The 14566-nt window shown below is 39.8% G+C and overlaps 1 protein-coding gene and 1 non-coding gene across 2 annotated transcripts; both read left to right on the top strand.

Moving 5' to 3' along the window:
- The first annotated feature begins 54 nt into the window (after positions 1–54).
- Positions 55–10863, top strand: ARPC3 (actin related protein 2/3 complex subunit 3). Its single transcript, NM_001034271.2, is given in 7 exon segments — positions 55–100; positions 2697–2796; positions 5297–5373; positions 8640–8708; positions 9487–9613; positions 9971–10065; positions 10555–10863. Coding segments are annotated over 7 exon segments (537 nt in total). The 5' UTR covers positions 55–94; the 3' UTR covers positions 10618–10863.
- Positions 4822–4880, top strand: MIR2285AN (microRNA mir-2285an). Its single transcript, NR_162253.1, has one exon. It is a non-coding gene; the product is annotated as a microRNA mir-2285an (primary transcript).
- Positions 10864–14566: the final 3703 nt, after the last annotated feature.

Raw genomic sequence — 14566 nt, 5'->3', positions numbered from 1 at the left:
TCACTTCCGCCTACCCCGCCCCGGCTGCCAGACCGGAACCGCCGAGCTCTAACCAGATTCTTTTCGTTGGGGTGGAGACCCGGGCGCCTCCAAGATGCCGGTAAATGGGCCAGAGTGGGGGTGTCGGGAGACGGCGGGGATTTGAGAGAGTCGCGAGAAGTCTTGCGTGCGCTGAGAAAAGCGGGCCGAGGAGGGCAGAGAGAAAGCAGGGGCCTGAGAAGGGGAAAGGCAAGAGGAGAGGGGCCGGCCTCTGTGGGATTAGGGCGGCTCGGGGATGTCGGCCGGCCGTGGAGGAACAGGGCATGGCAGAGTGGGCCAGAGACCCGGGGCGTGCTCAGGAGACCGCCACAAGTCTGCTCTCTCCTGTCCAAGCTTGATCCTTTTTATCGCTTTTTGTGCCTTTCCCCATCCCCCCGATTCCAGCGGGGTTCCCAAAGCCTCACTAGAGCCGCGAAGGCAAGGGGTGCCCTTTTAATTTCTCATATCACAGCTAGGGCCCGGCTTCTTTTTTTTTCCCCTGTAGACCCACTTCCTCCTTCGCCTCTGGAGGCGGGTCCCTTATGCTGCCTGTCGCCTGTCCGACCCCACTTCCCTGACTCCTCCTCTCCTGTCGCCCCGGCAGTGGCTGCCACCCCTGAGCCGCTGGGTTTAGGGCTCTCCGAGCAGGTGCAAGGTCCGCGCCTAGTTTCCAAATGTTTGTTTTCATGTGCATCAGAGTAGGAGTTAAAATTGATGGTGGTTTGGTTGTTGTTAATTTCTGACAGCCGCAGGGGTAGATTTATCACCATCTTGGTCTCCATTTTGCAGATGAGGAAAAAGCATGTTGAGTAACGTGATGTTTAGCATCTGCTGCATGCCAAAGCACTATTATAGCAGTGAATAAGGCCAACAAATCCCTATTCTTAAGAAGTTTACATTCTAATGAGGAGACATAATAAATCTGTAAATGTAAATAAAATAAGGGGGATTGTTTCAGATAGTGACAAATGCCATGAAGGTAATAAGTGGGTAACAAGACAGTATAGCTAGTGCAGGGGAGGATAGGGCTGCGTTAGATGAAGCGTATCTGTAATAAAAAGGAGCAAATCATAGTTATATGTTTCGTAAATCCCATAGCCACCGTTTGACTCCTGATGCATGTCAGGAGTTTGTATAAATTATTCCCTAATTAGTCTTCAATGATTATGAAGTAGATATGTTAGTGGTTTTTCATGTTGCAGAGGAGGAAGTTGAGGCTCAGAGAAGTTAAGTAACTTGCCTAAAGGTGCACACTAGTGTGTGCAACACACCAGTATGTGTGTGTGTGTTGTGTGTGTGTTGGGGTGTAGTAGATTAACAATGTTGTGATAGTTTAAGGTGAACAGCAAAGGGACTCAGCCATACCTATACACTATCTATTCTTCCCCACACTCCCCTCCCATTCAGGCTGCCACATTACAATGGGCAGAGTTCCATGTGCTGTACAGTAGGTCGTAGTTGGTTATCCATTTTAAATCCATTTTCACATAAAGTGAAAGTCATTCAGTTGAGTCTGACTCTTTGGGATCCCATGGGTCCTACTAGGCTCCTCTGTCCTAGGCAAGAATCCTGGGCTCCTCCTCTAGGCAAGAATACTGAAGTGGGTTGCCATTTCCTCCTCCAGAGGATCTTCCCAACCCAGGGATTGAACCCAGGTCTCCTGCATTGCAGGCAGATTCTTTACCATTTGGGCCACCAGGGAAGCCCTTAAATACGTAAGCACACTAGTAAATCTTGATAAAGCCAGATTTTAAGCCAGAACCCTGATGCCTTGTACTCATCATTCCAGGTGCACAAAGAGCACCCTTGACTTCCCCCGTGATCACTTACTTATTATCTGTCTCCTCTATTCACCCGACAGAGCCAGGGCTGGTCTTGCATGTCAGTATTTCCACATGCCTTGCACACAGAAGGTACTTAGTAATCTTTTGATGAATGAATGAATAAATGACTGGGGCCCATGTTGTCTTAGAAAAAGCCAGACATCTTGTAAAATGCCGAACTAGAAGTTGGCCTATAAATTGTTCTCATAAATGTGATTTTTTTCCTCCCTCCTCTAACTCACATCCACCCATTGAAAACAAGTATATATGTTTTTATTTTACAAATGTGGAAATAGGTTAAGAGAAGAAAAGTGATGTCTTAGTCAAGAGGCATAAAGCCAGGAAGTGGCAGAGCTGAAGAGCCAGTGCTTGGACCAACAGCTAGGTTGCTGGGTACCTTTGATTTATATAGTGTTTGCCTATTTCTATAGTGTGAGTACCCCACCAGTTACCAATGTTCTGTCACCAAATGTGAAATTGGAAGGGAAGCACAGTAGCACCTTATCATTAAGTGTTTCCACCGTAGGTGCAAAAGACATAACTAACCTTAAGATCACAGACATTGGTAAAATAATTTTAAAATAGGAAATAATGAAAGTGTTAAATATTTATTACCTTTGTTTTTAATATAATTTATTTAATAGAAAATTTATATAATTTTATTTTTAATAATGGCTGTGTTCAACAACCAGCTTGCCTCAAATTTTCTCAGAATTACTCAAACTTTGGTAGTTTTCATGAGCCAGTTTATCTTGGATGAGTTATTCTTTTTTTTCCTTAAGGAAAGGTACTTGTTTGCCCCAGTGACATTTGCTCTCTTTCTGCTTCTGTGTTCTACCTGGCTTGTCCCTACAGGCTTACCACTCTTCCCTCATGGACCCTGACACCAAACTCATTGGAAACATGGCACTATTGCCAATCAGAAGTCAGTTCAAAGGACCTGCCCCTAGAGAGAGTAAGTCAAAACCCCTTTCCATTATTTTCACATTTTGGTATGAAACCCTCTGATGTTAGCACATCAGGGAAATACTTTCTCAGATTGCTCTTGTATTTTCTATTTGCTTGATGGATATTGTGCTTTCCACCTTCTCAGATCTTGGGTAGATGTTGCATTTAATAGGAAACTGTATTACTGCTGCCAGTTTTTCTGGGATATTTTGTTGAGAGGGAAGAGGAAATGTGCTTAATTCTCAACACTCTTCCTATCATCAGTCAGTTCTTACTAATCTAATGCTGCTGCTTCTATAGAACATCGTGTCCCCATCCTTTCTGTGTCATCAAGCTGGAAAAAACAAAGCATGTTTTAACCTCTTTCTTTATCTAAATCTACTTCCTTTGTCCATTCTTCAGGATCCCAGTTTTTACCAGTATCTCAGTCTTAAGTGTCCTGTATAACATTATTCATTTCTTCTCTTGCTTTTCTGAATTTTGTATCTTTTGCTTTCTTTCTAGGCACTCACTTTTTTTTTTTTTGGAGCTTTTTTTTTTTTTTCCCTCTGTTCAGAATGCCTCATTCTTTTCAGATACTATCTGAGACTCTTCTGACGACATTCCGAGATGTTCTGCCAACAGTGCAATTTGTGTTATATTAGACATGGTTTCCCTGCAGCCAGGAAGGGTCTGCACTGAGTTCCATTTGTGGTTTCCAAGACCATAGTTTAGATTACTAATTTTGTACTGACCCTGTCTCCATTCTTCTGGCCAGTTTATTTGACTTGACTTCCTCTTAATTTGGTTTTGTTTTCAATACCAGTTTAACGCTCAGTAAACTTAATAAATTTGGTGAGTCACCACACTCTTGTTCTGAAATGGGAAAAAAAAAGCCACCAAAAACAGGAAAAATAATGTAAAAGAATGACATTATTCTTTTGCAGAGGAAGAATAAGGATCAGTGTTTGACCAGATTACTTCCCAGATTGTGACAAAATACCATATAGTATATCAGAAGACATAATTGACCAAGGATGAAGTAAATTTAATTACCACCTTTGCAATTCTTGGGCCCTTGAGAAAGAATGGGACTGCAGGAAACTGGAACTTCATGATTTCTATAGTTAAAAGTGACTTGTTACTCTTCCCTAGAGGGCTGGAATAGGACTGACTTGGAATTATGGAGAAATATAAGCCTGTGCTATGGACTAAGTAACTGTTAGCATTAATCTAGGTATTTACATTCAACAGATATCTTTTGAACACCTTATATATACCAAATGCTCTTCTCTGTTCTGAATCCTATCAACTGGCCTGAATCCTATCAGCTAGCCTCTTTCCCTTCCTCTGCAACATGACACTAGAGCTAGCTGGTTTTTGTAAGCACTGTGGGATCATAGAAGGAAGTTTCTTTTTTGCAAATAAGAGACTAGATCACAGGGAACATAAGCCTAGAGTTAGAATTCTTTTGGGGACTTCTGTGGTGGTCCAGTGGTTAAGACTGCACACTTCTACTACAGGGGGTGTCAGTTCGACTCTTGGATGGGGAACTAAGATCCCACATGTCCAAAAAAATTTTTTTAAAGGAGGGGAAAGAAAAGAGTTCTGTTAAAATTCTCCAGCAGGGGAATGGGCAAAGATAAAGACAACTGGATTAGAGTACGAAAGCTTCTGCATTTCTGCTGTTTGAGAGGGATCGCAGTCAGGGTTGCAGAATGAAAATAACCGTTTCTGCATTGCTAAAACCAGCTGCCGGATATCGAGACCCTGGGATTGTGACCTTTTTAAAATAAAAAAAGGAAAACCCAAAAAAAGCCAAAGAAATTTTGTAATGAGATCTGTCTTTGTTACAGCAATACTTCTGGTTTTTCTCAGTCTCTAGCCACCTTGAACAGATTGTACATATTTGAACTCACAGTTTTTGTAAAAAGAAAGATGTATATGTGAATCCCAGTACATTCCTAAATGAACAGCTGAGAGTTTTTTCCCCTAAAGCTATAGTATGTAAGTTCAAATAAAATTGTATGGAATTCTTTGTATTGGGTTGGCCAAAAAGTTCATTGGGGTTTTCTGTAACATCTTTTGGAAAAGCCCGAATGAACTTTTTAGCCATCCAAATATTTTTAAGAAAGCAATTTATGAAATTTAGTCTGTGTCTCAGTCTGTTTTTGTAAATGCATTGAGAAACGTCTGGAGTGATGTTCACCAAATGCTGAGAGTGGTTATTTCTGGGTAGTGAGATTAGGGTGACAATTACTTTTTTTTTCCTGTGTTGATTCATTTGTTTCTCTAATGAGCATGTATAATTTTTATAAAGACAATAAAGCTGTCTGAATAAACCATGTGCTTATTTTTCTAGAAATTTTTTTTAAGACTTTGTTTCAGTAGCCTGATTCTATGTTATTCAATTCCAAAGCCATTGACTGTTGAGCTTTAATTTTTTTTTTTTTCTTTATGGCTTTTTAAATGTTACGTTTTACATTTGGCTAACATCCTCTGCCTTTCTCCCATCCTGCCCTGCTTAGCAAAAGATACAGATATTGTGGATGAAGCTATCTATTACTTTAAGGCCAATGTCTTCTTCAAAAACTATGAAATTAAGGTAAAGTACAAAACTTTTGCTCTTTAGTTTTCTGATGGGGATAGTATGTACTTGGCAGTCAGAGTTAATGTGAGGAATAAGTACAATGAAATTAGATTGTGTGATTTTTAAAATCCAGAACAGTGCCGAATTCTATGTTAGTCTTAGTTCACCATGGTTTTGCAGACACTGTCTGAGGGCCAAATCTGGCCTACCACATCTTTTTGTAAATTTTACTGGAACATAGCCATTTGCATTTGTTTACACATCACCTATGGGTGCTTTCATGCCACAACAGCTGAGTTGAGTAGTTGTGACAGGCTGTGGCTCACAGAGTTTAAAATATTCTTTGGTTCTGTACTGAGGAGATTTACCCTTGTATAGACACTTTTTTGTATTTATTTACTTAGCAGTATTAAGCACCTATTTTGTACGAGTCCAAAACCAAAATTTGCATGTGGTTTTTTACATACTTCTGTGTCCTAGACCCTTCCCTCAACCTCATAGTTCTTGTGATCTCAGGAGGAAGGGAGAAGTGGAAGTGGGTAGAAAAGGAAAGGGAGAAATGGAAAGAAGTTCTCTGAGATGCTTCTGTGAGCAAGTTACAAAGAATGTCAATAAATCTTCTTAATAATGTTCTAGATTATGGAATTTCAGTTCAGTTCAGTCGCCCAGTCGTGTCCGACTCTTTGTGACCCCATGGACTGCAGCACACCAGGCTTCCCCCTCCATCACCAACTCCCGGAGTTTACCCAAACTCATGTCCATTGAGTCGGTGATGCCAGCTCAACCATCTCATCCTCTGTCGTCATCTTCTCCTTAAGCCTTCAATCTTTGCCAGCATCAAGGTCTTTTCAAATGAGTCAGTTCTTCGCATCAGGTGGCCAAAGGATTGGCATTTCAGCTTCATCATCAGTCCTTCCAATGAATATTTAGGACTGATTTCCTTTAGGATTGACTGGTTTGATATCCCTGCAGTCCAAGGGACTCTCAGGAGTCTTCTCCAACACCACAGTTTAAAAGCATCAATTCTTTGGTGCTCAGCTTTCTTTATAGTCCAACTCTCACATCCATATATGATTACTGGAAAAACCATAGCCTTGACTAGACGGACTTTTGTTGGTAAAGTAATGTCTCTGCTTTTTAATATGCTGTCTAGGTTGGTCATAACTTTTCTTCCAAGGAGTAAGTGTTTTTTAATTTCATGGCTGCAGTCACCATCTGCAGTGATTTTGGAGCCGGAGAAAATAAAGTCTGCCACTGTTTCCGCTGTTTCCCCATCTGTTTGCCATGAAATGATGGGAACGGATGCCATGATGTTAGTTTTCTCAATGTTGAGCTTTAAGCCAACTTTTTCACTCTCCTCTTTCACTTTCATCAAGAGGGTCTTTAGTTCTTCACTTTCTGCCATAAGGGTGGTGTCATCTGTATATCTGAGGTTATTGATATTTCTCCCTGCAATCTTGATTCCAGCTTGTGCTTCATCCAGCCCAGCGTTTCTCATGATATCCTCTGCATATAAGTTAAATAAGCAGGGTGACAGTATACAGCCTTGATGTACTCCTCTTCCTATTTGGAACCAGTCTGTTGTTCCATATCCAGTTCTAACTGTTGCTTCCTGACCTGCATGCAGATTTCTCAAGAGGCAGGTCAGGTGGTCTGGTATGCCCATCTCTTTCAGAATTTTCCAGTTTATTGTGATCCACACAGTCAAAGGCTTTGGCATAGTCAGTAAAGCAGAAATAGATGTTTTTCTGGAACTCTTTTGCTTTTTTGATGATCCAGCAGATGTTGGCAATTTGATCTCTGGTTCCTCTGCCTTTTCTAAAACCAGCTTGAACATCTGGAAGTTCACAGTTCATATATTGCTGAAGCCTAGCTTGGGGAGTTTTGAACATTACTTTACTAGTGTGAGATGAGTGCAATTGTGCAGTAGTTTGAGCATTCTTTGGCATTGCCTTTCTTTGGGATTGGAATGAAAACTGACTTTTTCTAGTCCTGTGGTCACTGCTGACTTTTCCAAATTTTGCTGGCATATTGAGTGTAGCACTTTCATAGTATCATCTTTTAGGATTTGAAATAGCTCAACTGGAATTCCATCACCTCCACTAGCTTTGTTCATAGTGATGCTTCCTAAGGCCCTCTTGACTTCACATTCCAGGATGTCTGGCTTTAGGTGAGTGATCACACCATCGTGATTATCTGGGTCGTGAAGTTCTTTTTTGTACAGTTCTTCTGTGTATTCTTGACACCTCTTTTTAATATCTTCTGGTTCTGTTAGGTCCATGCCATTTCTGTCCTTTATTGAGCCCATCTTTGTAGGAAATATCCCCTTAGTATCTCTAATTTTCTTGAAGAGATCTCTAGTCTTTCTCATTCTGTTGTTTTCCTCTATTTCTTTGCACTGATCACTGAGGAAAACTTTCTTATCTCTCCTTGCTATTCTTTGGAACTCTGCATTCAAATGGGTATATCTTTCCTTTTCTCCTTTACTTTTTGCTTCTTTCAACTCCTTGCCAAACTTTAATCTCTTGGAATCCAACAGAGTGTGAAATCTTTATTTGTAGACTCTTGGACAATAAGCTGTGATCTAAACAGTCTGTGATGTTATGGACATTTCTAATCTAATGCATGGTCTTAAGTGTGGTGTTCGTATTAAAATTCCACCACATTTCATTCTCTCTCGAATATCATAGACTCTTAAAAATAGGGAAAAGTGTAGTTTGTTTATTTAAAATTATAAATCTATGTAAAATTTGACCTGAAGTATGTGCCACATTTGATTTGCATCCATTTGTCTTCTCCACATTTTCCTTTGGGTCAGGTCAAGAGTTGGACTTTTGGAGCTCTTCAGGAATGGGTCAGTTGTGAAATAATTGCTTCCTCCTTTAGAGTCATAAATATTTCTATTCTCGGCACAGATCCTTAAGTGAAAGGGCTTTTAAAGATTAACCAGCCATATGGTTCACCTCAGGTTTTCCAGGCGGCTTTGTTAGCTCTCCTTCCTAGAAGGAGAAGTTACTGGTACAACTTCTCAGGAACCCAGGGCAAGGGGAGCTGAGGAAAACAGGGGCAGCTGCACAGCTCAGGGAGGAAGCTGGTGGCTGCCTCCCCAGGAGCAGACAGAGGGCTTGAGAAGATTGCATTTGGAGAATGGGAATTTTTGATGGTGTGATAACTGTGCTCTCAGTTTTCAGTTAATAAAAGACAAAGATTGAATTTTTTTATTATAATTAATTATCGCATTTTGCTCAGGACTGTTTTTAAGTTTTGTTTTCTTCCCATAGAATGAAGCCGATAGGACCTTGATATATATAACTCTCTACATTTCTGAGTGTCTAAAGAAACTCCAAAAGGTAACTAAGCCTGGGTGATCATTTGTCAGGAACACAATAGGTGTTTAGACTTGTTGAGACTTTAAGGAGAAATAGAAAATATTTCCTCTGAGAAGAAAATCTGAATGTAGATGTCTAAACTTACAGTAGTTGACTAATGAGAAGATAAGGATGATGGTGTTTTAATGCTTTCCATATATTTTTCCAAGACAGAAATCTTGACCAAAATATTCTTTTTTAAGCCCACGGCTCAAGGGTTCTTAACCTAGGGTCTGGGGATAGAATTCAGGGGTGCATGAACTTGAGTGAAGAAAAGATTACATTTTTTCACTAACCTCCAACTGAAATCTAGCATTTACTTTAATTATTAACGTAGGCAGCAGCCCACAATAGCATTAGCAATACCTGTGACTTTCTGCGGCATTTTCATACTACATTTATAATTGAAGATATTTTGAAATTTTATTTACATTCATTACTGCTTCAAAATTCAGGTGTTAGGTCCACTGCTGAGTCTTGTTATTTAGTGCATTAAAGAGCACATGTGTGGCTATGTCATGCATTTGCTTTTTTAAATATTGTAATTATTGTATCTCATTATAATTGGATTCTTGTGTAGTCCTGTTTTATCTTACTCATTTAAAAGGTTAGTTTGAGGAGAAGCCTACAGGCTTCACCAGATTACAAAAGGGCACAAAAACAGAACCCCAGACCTAGCCACTTAGACTAAAAAACTGCAAATTGAAATGTTATATCCCTTTCCCCTACGTTTGTGTATATAATTTTTTTTTTTTTTAAGTGCAATTCTAAAAGCCAAGGCGAGAAAGAAATGTATACACTGGGAATCACTAATTTTCCCATTCCTGGAGAGCCTGGTTTTCCACTTAATGCCATTTACGCCAAACCTGCGAACAAACAGGAAGATGGTAAGAATGTCTCCTCCCCCTTCCTGCATGGCACGTGGTTTTCTCCACTGGACTGTTTACCTGCCTCCTTTTCTGACTTGATTGTTGTACAGATTGAGAGTGGAATCGTTAGCTCATGCACTATCCTACTTTGTGAGAGTCACTGTCACAAAAGATCCTTGGCAACAAGCATGAAACGTAGAGAACCTTTTTGACCAAAATGAGTATAATCTTAAAACCATTTGAACTGCTGTTTCTATTTCTTATCCTGTTCAGATGTTGAAGAATATTGCCAAGGTCTGTGTCTAAATCAACAGCTAGTACATTTGGGATGCTTTCTCAAATATAATTTTTTATTTTACCTGCTCTTGATTTTAGAGGTGATGAGGGCCTACTTACAACAACTCAGGCAAGAGACTGGACTGAGACTTTGTGAGAAAGTTTTTGACCCTCAGAATGATAAACCCAGCAAGGTAAAAACTCTTTTCATTGCCTATATAGTTGATAAATCACCTTTTACCCTGTAGCCACTGTTAAACACACTAAGATTTTTAGTTTTCACATTGCAGTGTTGCTTAACTTTGGTACCTTATACATGGTAGGAGTTCCCTGAGTCACACAGAATAATGAATTACCTGTAATAAGAAATTTTGGTTGTATGTTCTTAGATTGGGGTGTTATAAACCCGTAGAACAGGTGTTGTGTGAGACAGCTTTAATGTATTTATTTTGTTGTTGTAATTTTGAGTGACTTATGAGTCACTGCAGGAAAAAAAAGAAAGAGAAAGAAAGGAAGAAAGAAAAAAAGAAAATTTTACATGTACCTTCAAAGAGCTTATATAATGTAAGGGCTGCCAGACCGCTATTTAGTTTTCTTGTTAAGTAAATTCATATTCTGCCCTTACCTTGACCCTGCACTGTGATCTGACCACCACTGTTCCTTGTTTTGTCCCCCCTTGTTAGTGGTGGACTTGCTTTGTGAAGAGACAGTTCATGAACAAGAGTCTTTCAGGACCTGGACAATAAAGGCAGCCTCGGCTGGACCCTGGCTCCACAGCCGTGGGCAGCATTCGCAGCAAGATGTACACAGTTCTTTGCCTTTATTTCGTAAAGTTTTATACAGAGGAGAGAAGAGCGTGTGTCTGTACTTGAAGAGCTCTTTATCAAGAATTTGGGGTGGGATGGGTGGGGAAGAATGAGTTGTTGCCTGGTGATTTGAAATGTCTGCAGTATTAAGCTGGTGCTTAATAAATAATAATAAAGAAATTTCTAACATTTCATGTCAGAAGAAATCCATTGTTTATCTTTGACATTTACATAAAAATTGGGGGGCCCGTATTCACCTTTTTCAAGTGTACACTTCAGCAGTTGATAATACATTGTTGTTGCTGTTCAGTCGCTAAGTTATGTCCATCTCTGCAACCCCATGGACTGCAGCACGCCAGGCTTCACTGTCTCCTGAAGCTTGCTCAGATTCATATCCATTGAGTCAGTGATGCCAGCCAACTTTCTCATCCTCTGTCGCCTCCTTCTCCTCCTGCCCTCAATCTTTCCCAGCCTCAGGGTCTTTTCCAATGAGTCGGCTCTTTGAATCAGGTGGCCAAAGTTTTGGAGCTTCAGCATCAGTCCTTCCAATGAATATTCATGGTTGATTTCCTTTTATACACTGAGTTTTTCTCATCACCACTAATTCCAGAAGATTTTCACCACCCTAAAAAGATGTACTCTTTAGCAATCATTCTCCCCAAATTACTTTCCAACCCCTTCCTCCCACAGTCTCTATGGATTTGCCTTTTCTGGACATTTCACATAAATGGAATTGTAAAACAGGGGTCTTTCCTGTCTTGTTTCTTTGACCTAGGACAATGTTTTTAAGGTTCATCCATGTTATAATGTGTATCAGTACCTCATTCCTTTTTTTAAAAAAAAAATTATGGTAAAACACTGCAGAAAGGTGACTGCAGCCATGAAATTAAAAGATGCTTGCTCCTAGGAAGAAAAGCTACGACCAAACTAGACAGCATATTAAAAAGCCAGAGACATTGCTTTGCCAACAAAGGTCCGTCTAGTCAAAGCTATGGTTTTTCCAGTAGTCATGTATGGATGTGAGAGTTGGACTATAAAGAAAGCTGAAGAATTGATGCTTTTGAACTGTGGTGTTGGAGAAGACTCTTGAGAGTCCCTTGGACTGCAGGGAGATCAAACCAGTCAATCCTGAAGGAAATCAGTCCTAAATATTCATTTGAAGGACTGATGATGAAGCTGAAACGCCAATCCTTTGGCCACCTGATGTGAAGAACTGACTCGTTGGAAAAGACCTGATGCTGGGAAAGATTGAAGGTGAGAGGAGAAGGGGACGACAGAGGATGAGATGGTTGAGCTGGCATCACTGACTCAACAGACATGAGATTGAGCAAGCTCCGGGAGTTGGTGATGGAGGGGGAAGCCTGGCGTGCTGCAGTCTGGGGTTGCAAAGAGTTGAACATAATTGAGTGACTGAACTGAATGTATAATATTTATTATGTTTTAACCACTTTTAAGTGTATAATTCACTGGTATTAAGTACATACAGTGTTGTGCCACCATCACCACTGTGTGCTTCCAAAACTTTTTTGTTACCCTAAACAGAAACACTAACCATTAAACCCCAGGTACGTGTAACTCCCAGTTCCTGGTCACCTCTAATCTACTTTCAGTGTCAGAATTTACCTTTTCCTAGCACCTCATAGATACGAAATCAAATAATGTGTATCCTTTTGTGTCTGGCCTCTCTTAGCATAGTTGTTAAGGTTCATGTATGTTGTAGCCTGTGTCAGTACTTCATTCCCTTTAATGGCTCTGTAATATTCGATTATGTGGATAGACCTCATTTTATTTGTCCATTCATCAGCGTATGGACATCTGAGTTGCTTCTATTTTTTTTTTTTTTTGGCTGTTAATAAGCAGTGCTGCTGAGAACATTCATGTACAAATTTTTGTGTGGACATATGTTTCCGTTTCTCTCAGTTACATACCTAGAAGTGGAATTACTGAGTCATATGATAGCTATATGTAGCTTTCTGAAGAACTTCGGGACTTTTTTCCCCAGAGGCTGCACCAGCTGTACTGTCTTACATTCCTACCAGCAAAGCATGAAGGTTCTGATTTCCCCACATCCTCACCAACAGTTGTTATTTGTTTATAGATACCCTGGTGGGTGTGAAGTATCTCATTTGGTGATTTTGATTTATATTTTCCTTATGCTAATGATACTGAACAGCTTTTCATGTGGATATTGACCATTTGTCTATCTTTTTTTGAAAAATGTTTGTTCAAATCCGTTGCTCGTTTTTTGTTTGATTTATGTTTGTTGTAGGGGTTTTTTTTTTTTAATATATATACTAAATACTAGGCCCTTATCAGATACATGATTTGCAGATAATTTCTCCCATTCTATAGTGTTTTTTTTTCTTTTTTTACCTTGAAGGAAATGTTTATTTTCTATGAAGAACTGTTCCTTTTTAATTGAAGTATAGTTAATAGCTCAGTTGGTAAAGAATCTCCCTGCAATGCAGAAGAACCCGGTTCAATTCCTGGGTCAGGAAGATCGGCTGAAGAAGGGATAGGCTACCCACTCTAGTATTCTTGGGCTTCCCTTGTAGCCCAGCTGGTAAAGAATCCGCCTGCAATGTGGAAGGCCTGGGTTCAATCCCTGGGTTGGGAAGATCCCCTGGAGAAGGTAAAGAAAGGCTACCCACTCCAGTATTCTGGCCCGGAGAATTCCATGGACTGTATAGTCCATGGGGTCACAGTCGGACACAACTGAGTGACTTTCACTTTCATAGTTAATTTACAATATTCTGTTATATTCTTTTTCAGATTCTTTTCCATTATAGGTTATTATAAGATATAGAGTTAAGTTCACTGTGCTATAATAGTAGGTCCTTGTTTTTTTTAACTTTCTTGGTTGTGTCTTTTGAAGCACAGATATATTTAATTTTAGTTAAAGCTCATTTGTCAATTTTTCCTTTGGTCACTTATGTTTTTGGTTCATACTTAAAAACCATTACCTGTCCCAAAGTATCAGTTTTCACCTGTGTTTCCTAAGCATTTTGTACTTTTAGTTCTTATATTGAGGACTTTTTTTCCCCACATTGTAACAAATTTAGAGTAACAAGAAATTTTAGGTCTTTGATCCATTTTTTAAATTAACTTTTGTATATGAAGTGAGGTAGGGGTCTAACTTTTTTTCTTTTGCATATGACTATCCATTGGTTCCAGTGCCATTTATTAGAAAAGACTATCGTTTCTTCTTTGAATTGTATTGGCTCCCTCATCAAAGATCAACAGAACATAAATGTATAGATTTATTTTTACATGCTATTTTCTGTCCTTACGTGGCATTCATTTTTTACATTTGGCCAGTCTTTAGCATTTAAGAGGTTTTCATTGTTAGGCTGACAGTAAACATGAGTCCTTCCAAAAACTTACGGGACCATGTGTTTTCCAGGTATGTTAAGGTTATAAATTAGGTATTTTAGAAAGTGCCTCAAGACTTTTGGCCATAAAGTTACTGCACTGCCACTGGGTTGGGAAGATCCCCTGGAGAAGGGAAAGGCTACCCATTCCAGTGTTCTGGCCTAGAGAGTTCCATGGACTGTATAGTTCATGGGGTCACAGAGTTTTACACGACTGAGTGACTTTCACTCACCTTTGTTGTACCTTTATGTGTTAGATTTTTACTTTAAGAGGCAGTTGTTTTGGTATTATGTTGGAATTGTATTTGGCCACAAGCTCAGAAAACCCAATTTACAGTGCCTTGGGGGTTCTGTTGGTTTTGTTCTTAGTTATTGCCAATTGCCAATAGTTTGGCAGCACAGGGTCTTAGTTGCATGTGGGATAGTTGCAACATGTGGAACCTCTTGGTTGTGGAATGCGAACTCTTAGTTGTAGCATGTAGGATCTAGTTTCCTGACCAGGGATCGAACCCAGGGCC

This window comes from Bos taurus, chromosome 17 (assembly GCF_002263795.3).
Source record: "Bos taurus isolate L1 Dominette 01449 registration number 42190680 breed Hereford chromosome 17, ARS-UCD2.0, whole genome shotgun sequence".
Classification (NCBI taxonomy): Eukaryota; Metazoa; Chordata; class Mammalia; order Artiodactyla; family Bovidae; genus Bos; species Bos taurus.
Note: the sequence above shows the minus strand (reverse complement) of the source record. Positions and strands in the feature narration are given on the sequence as shown.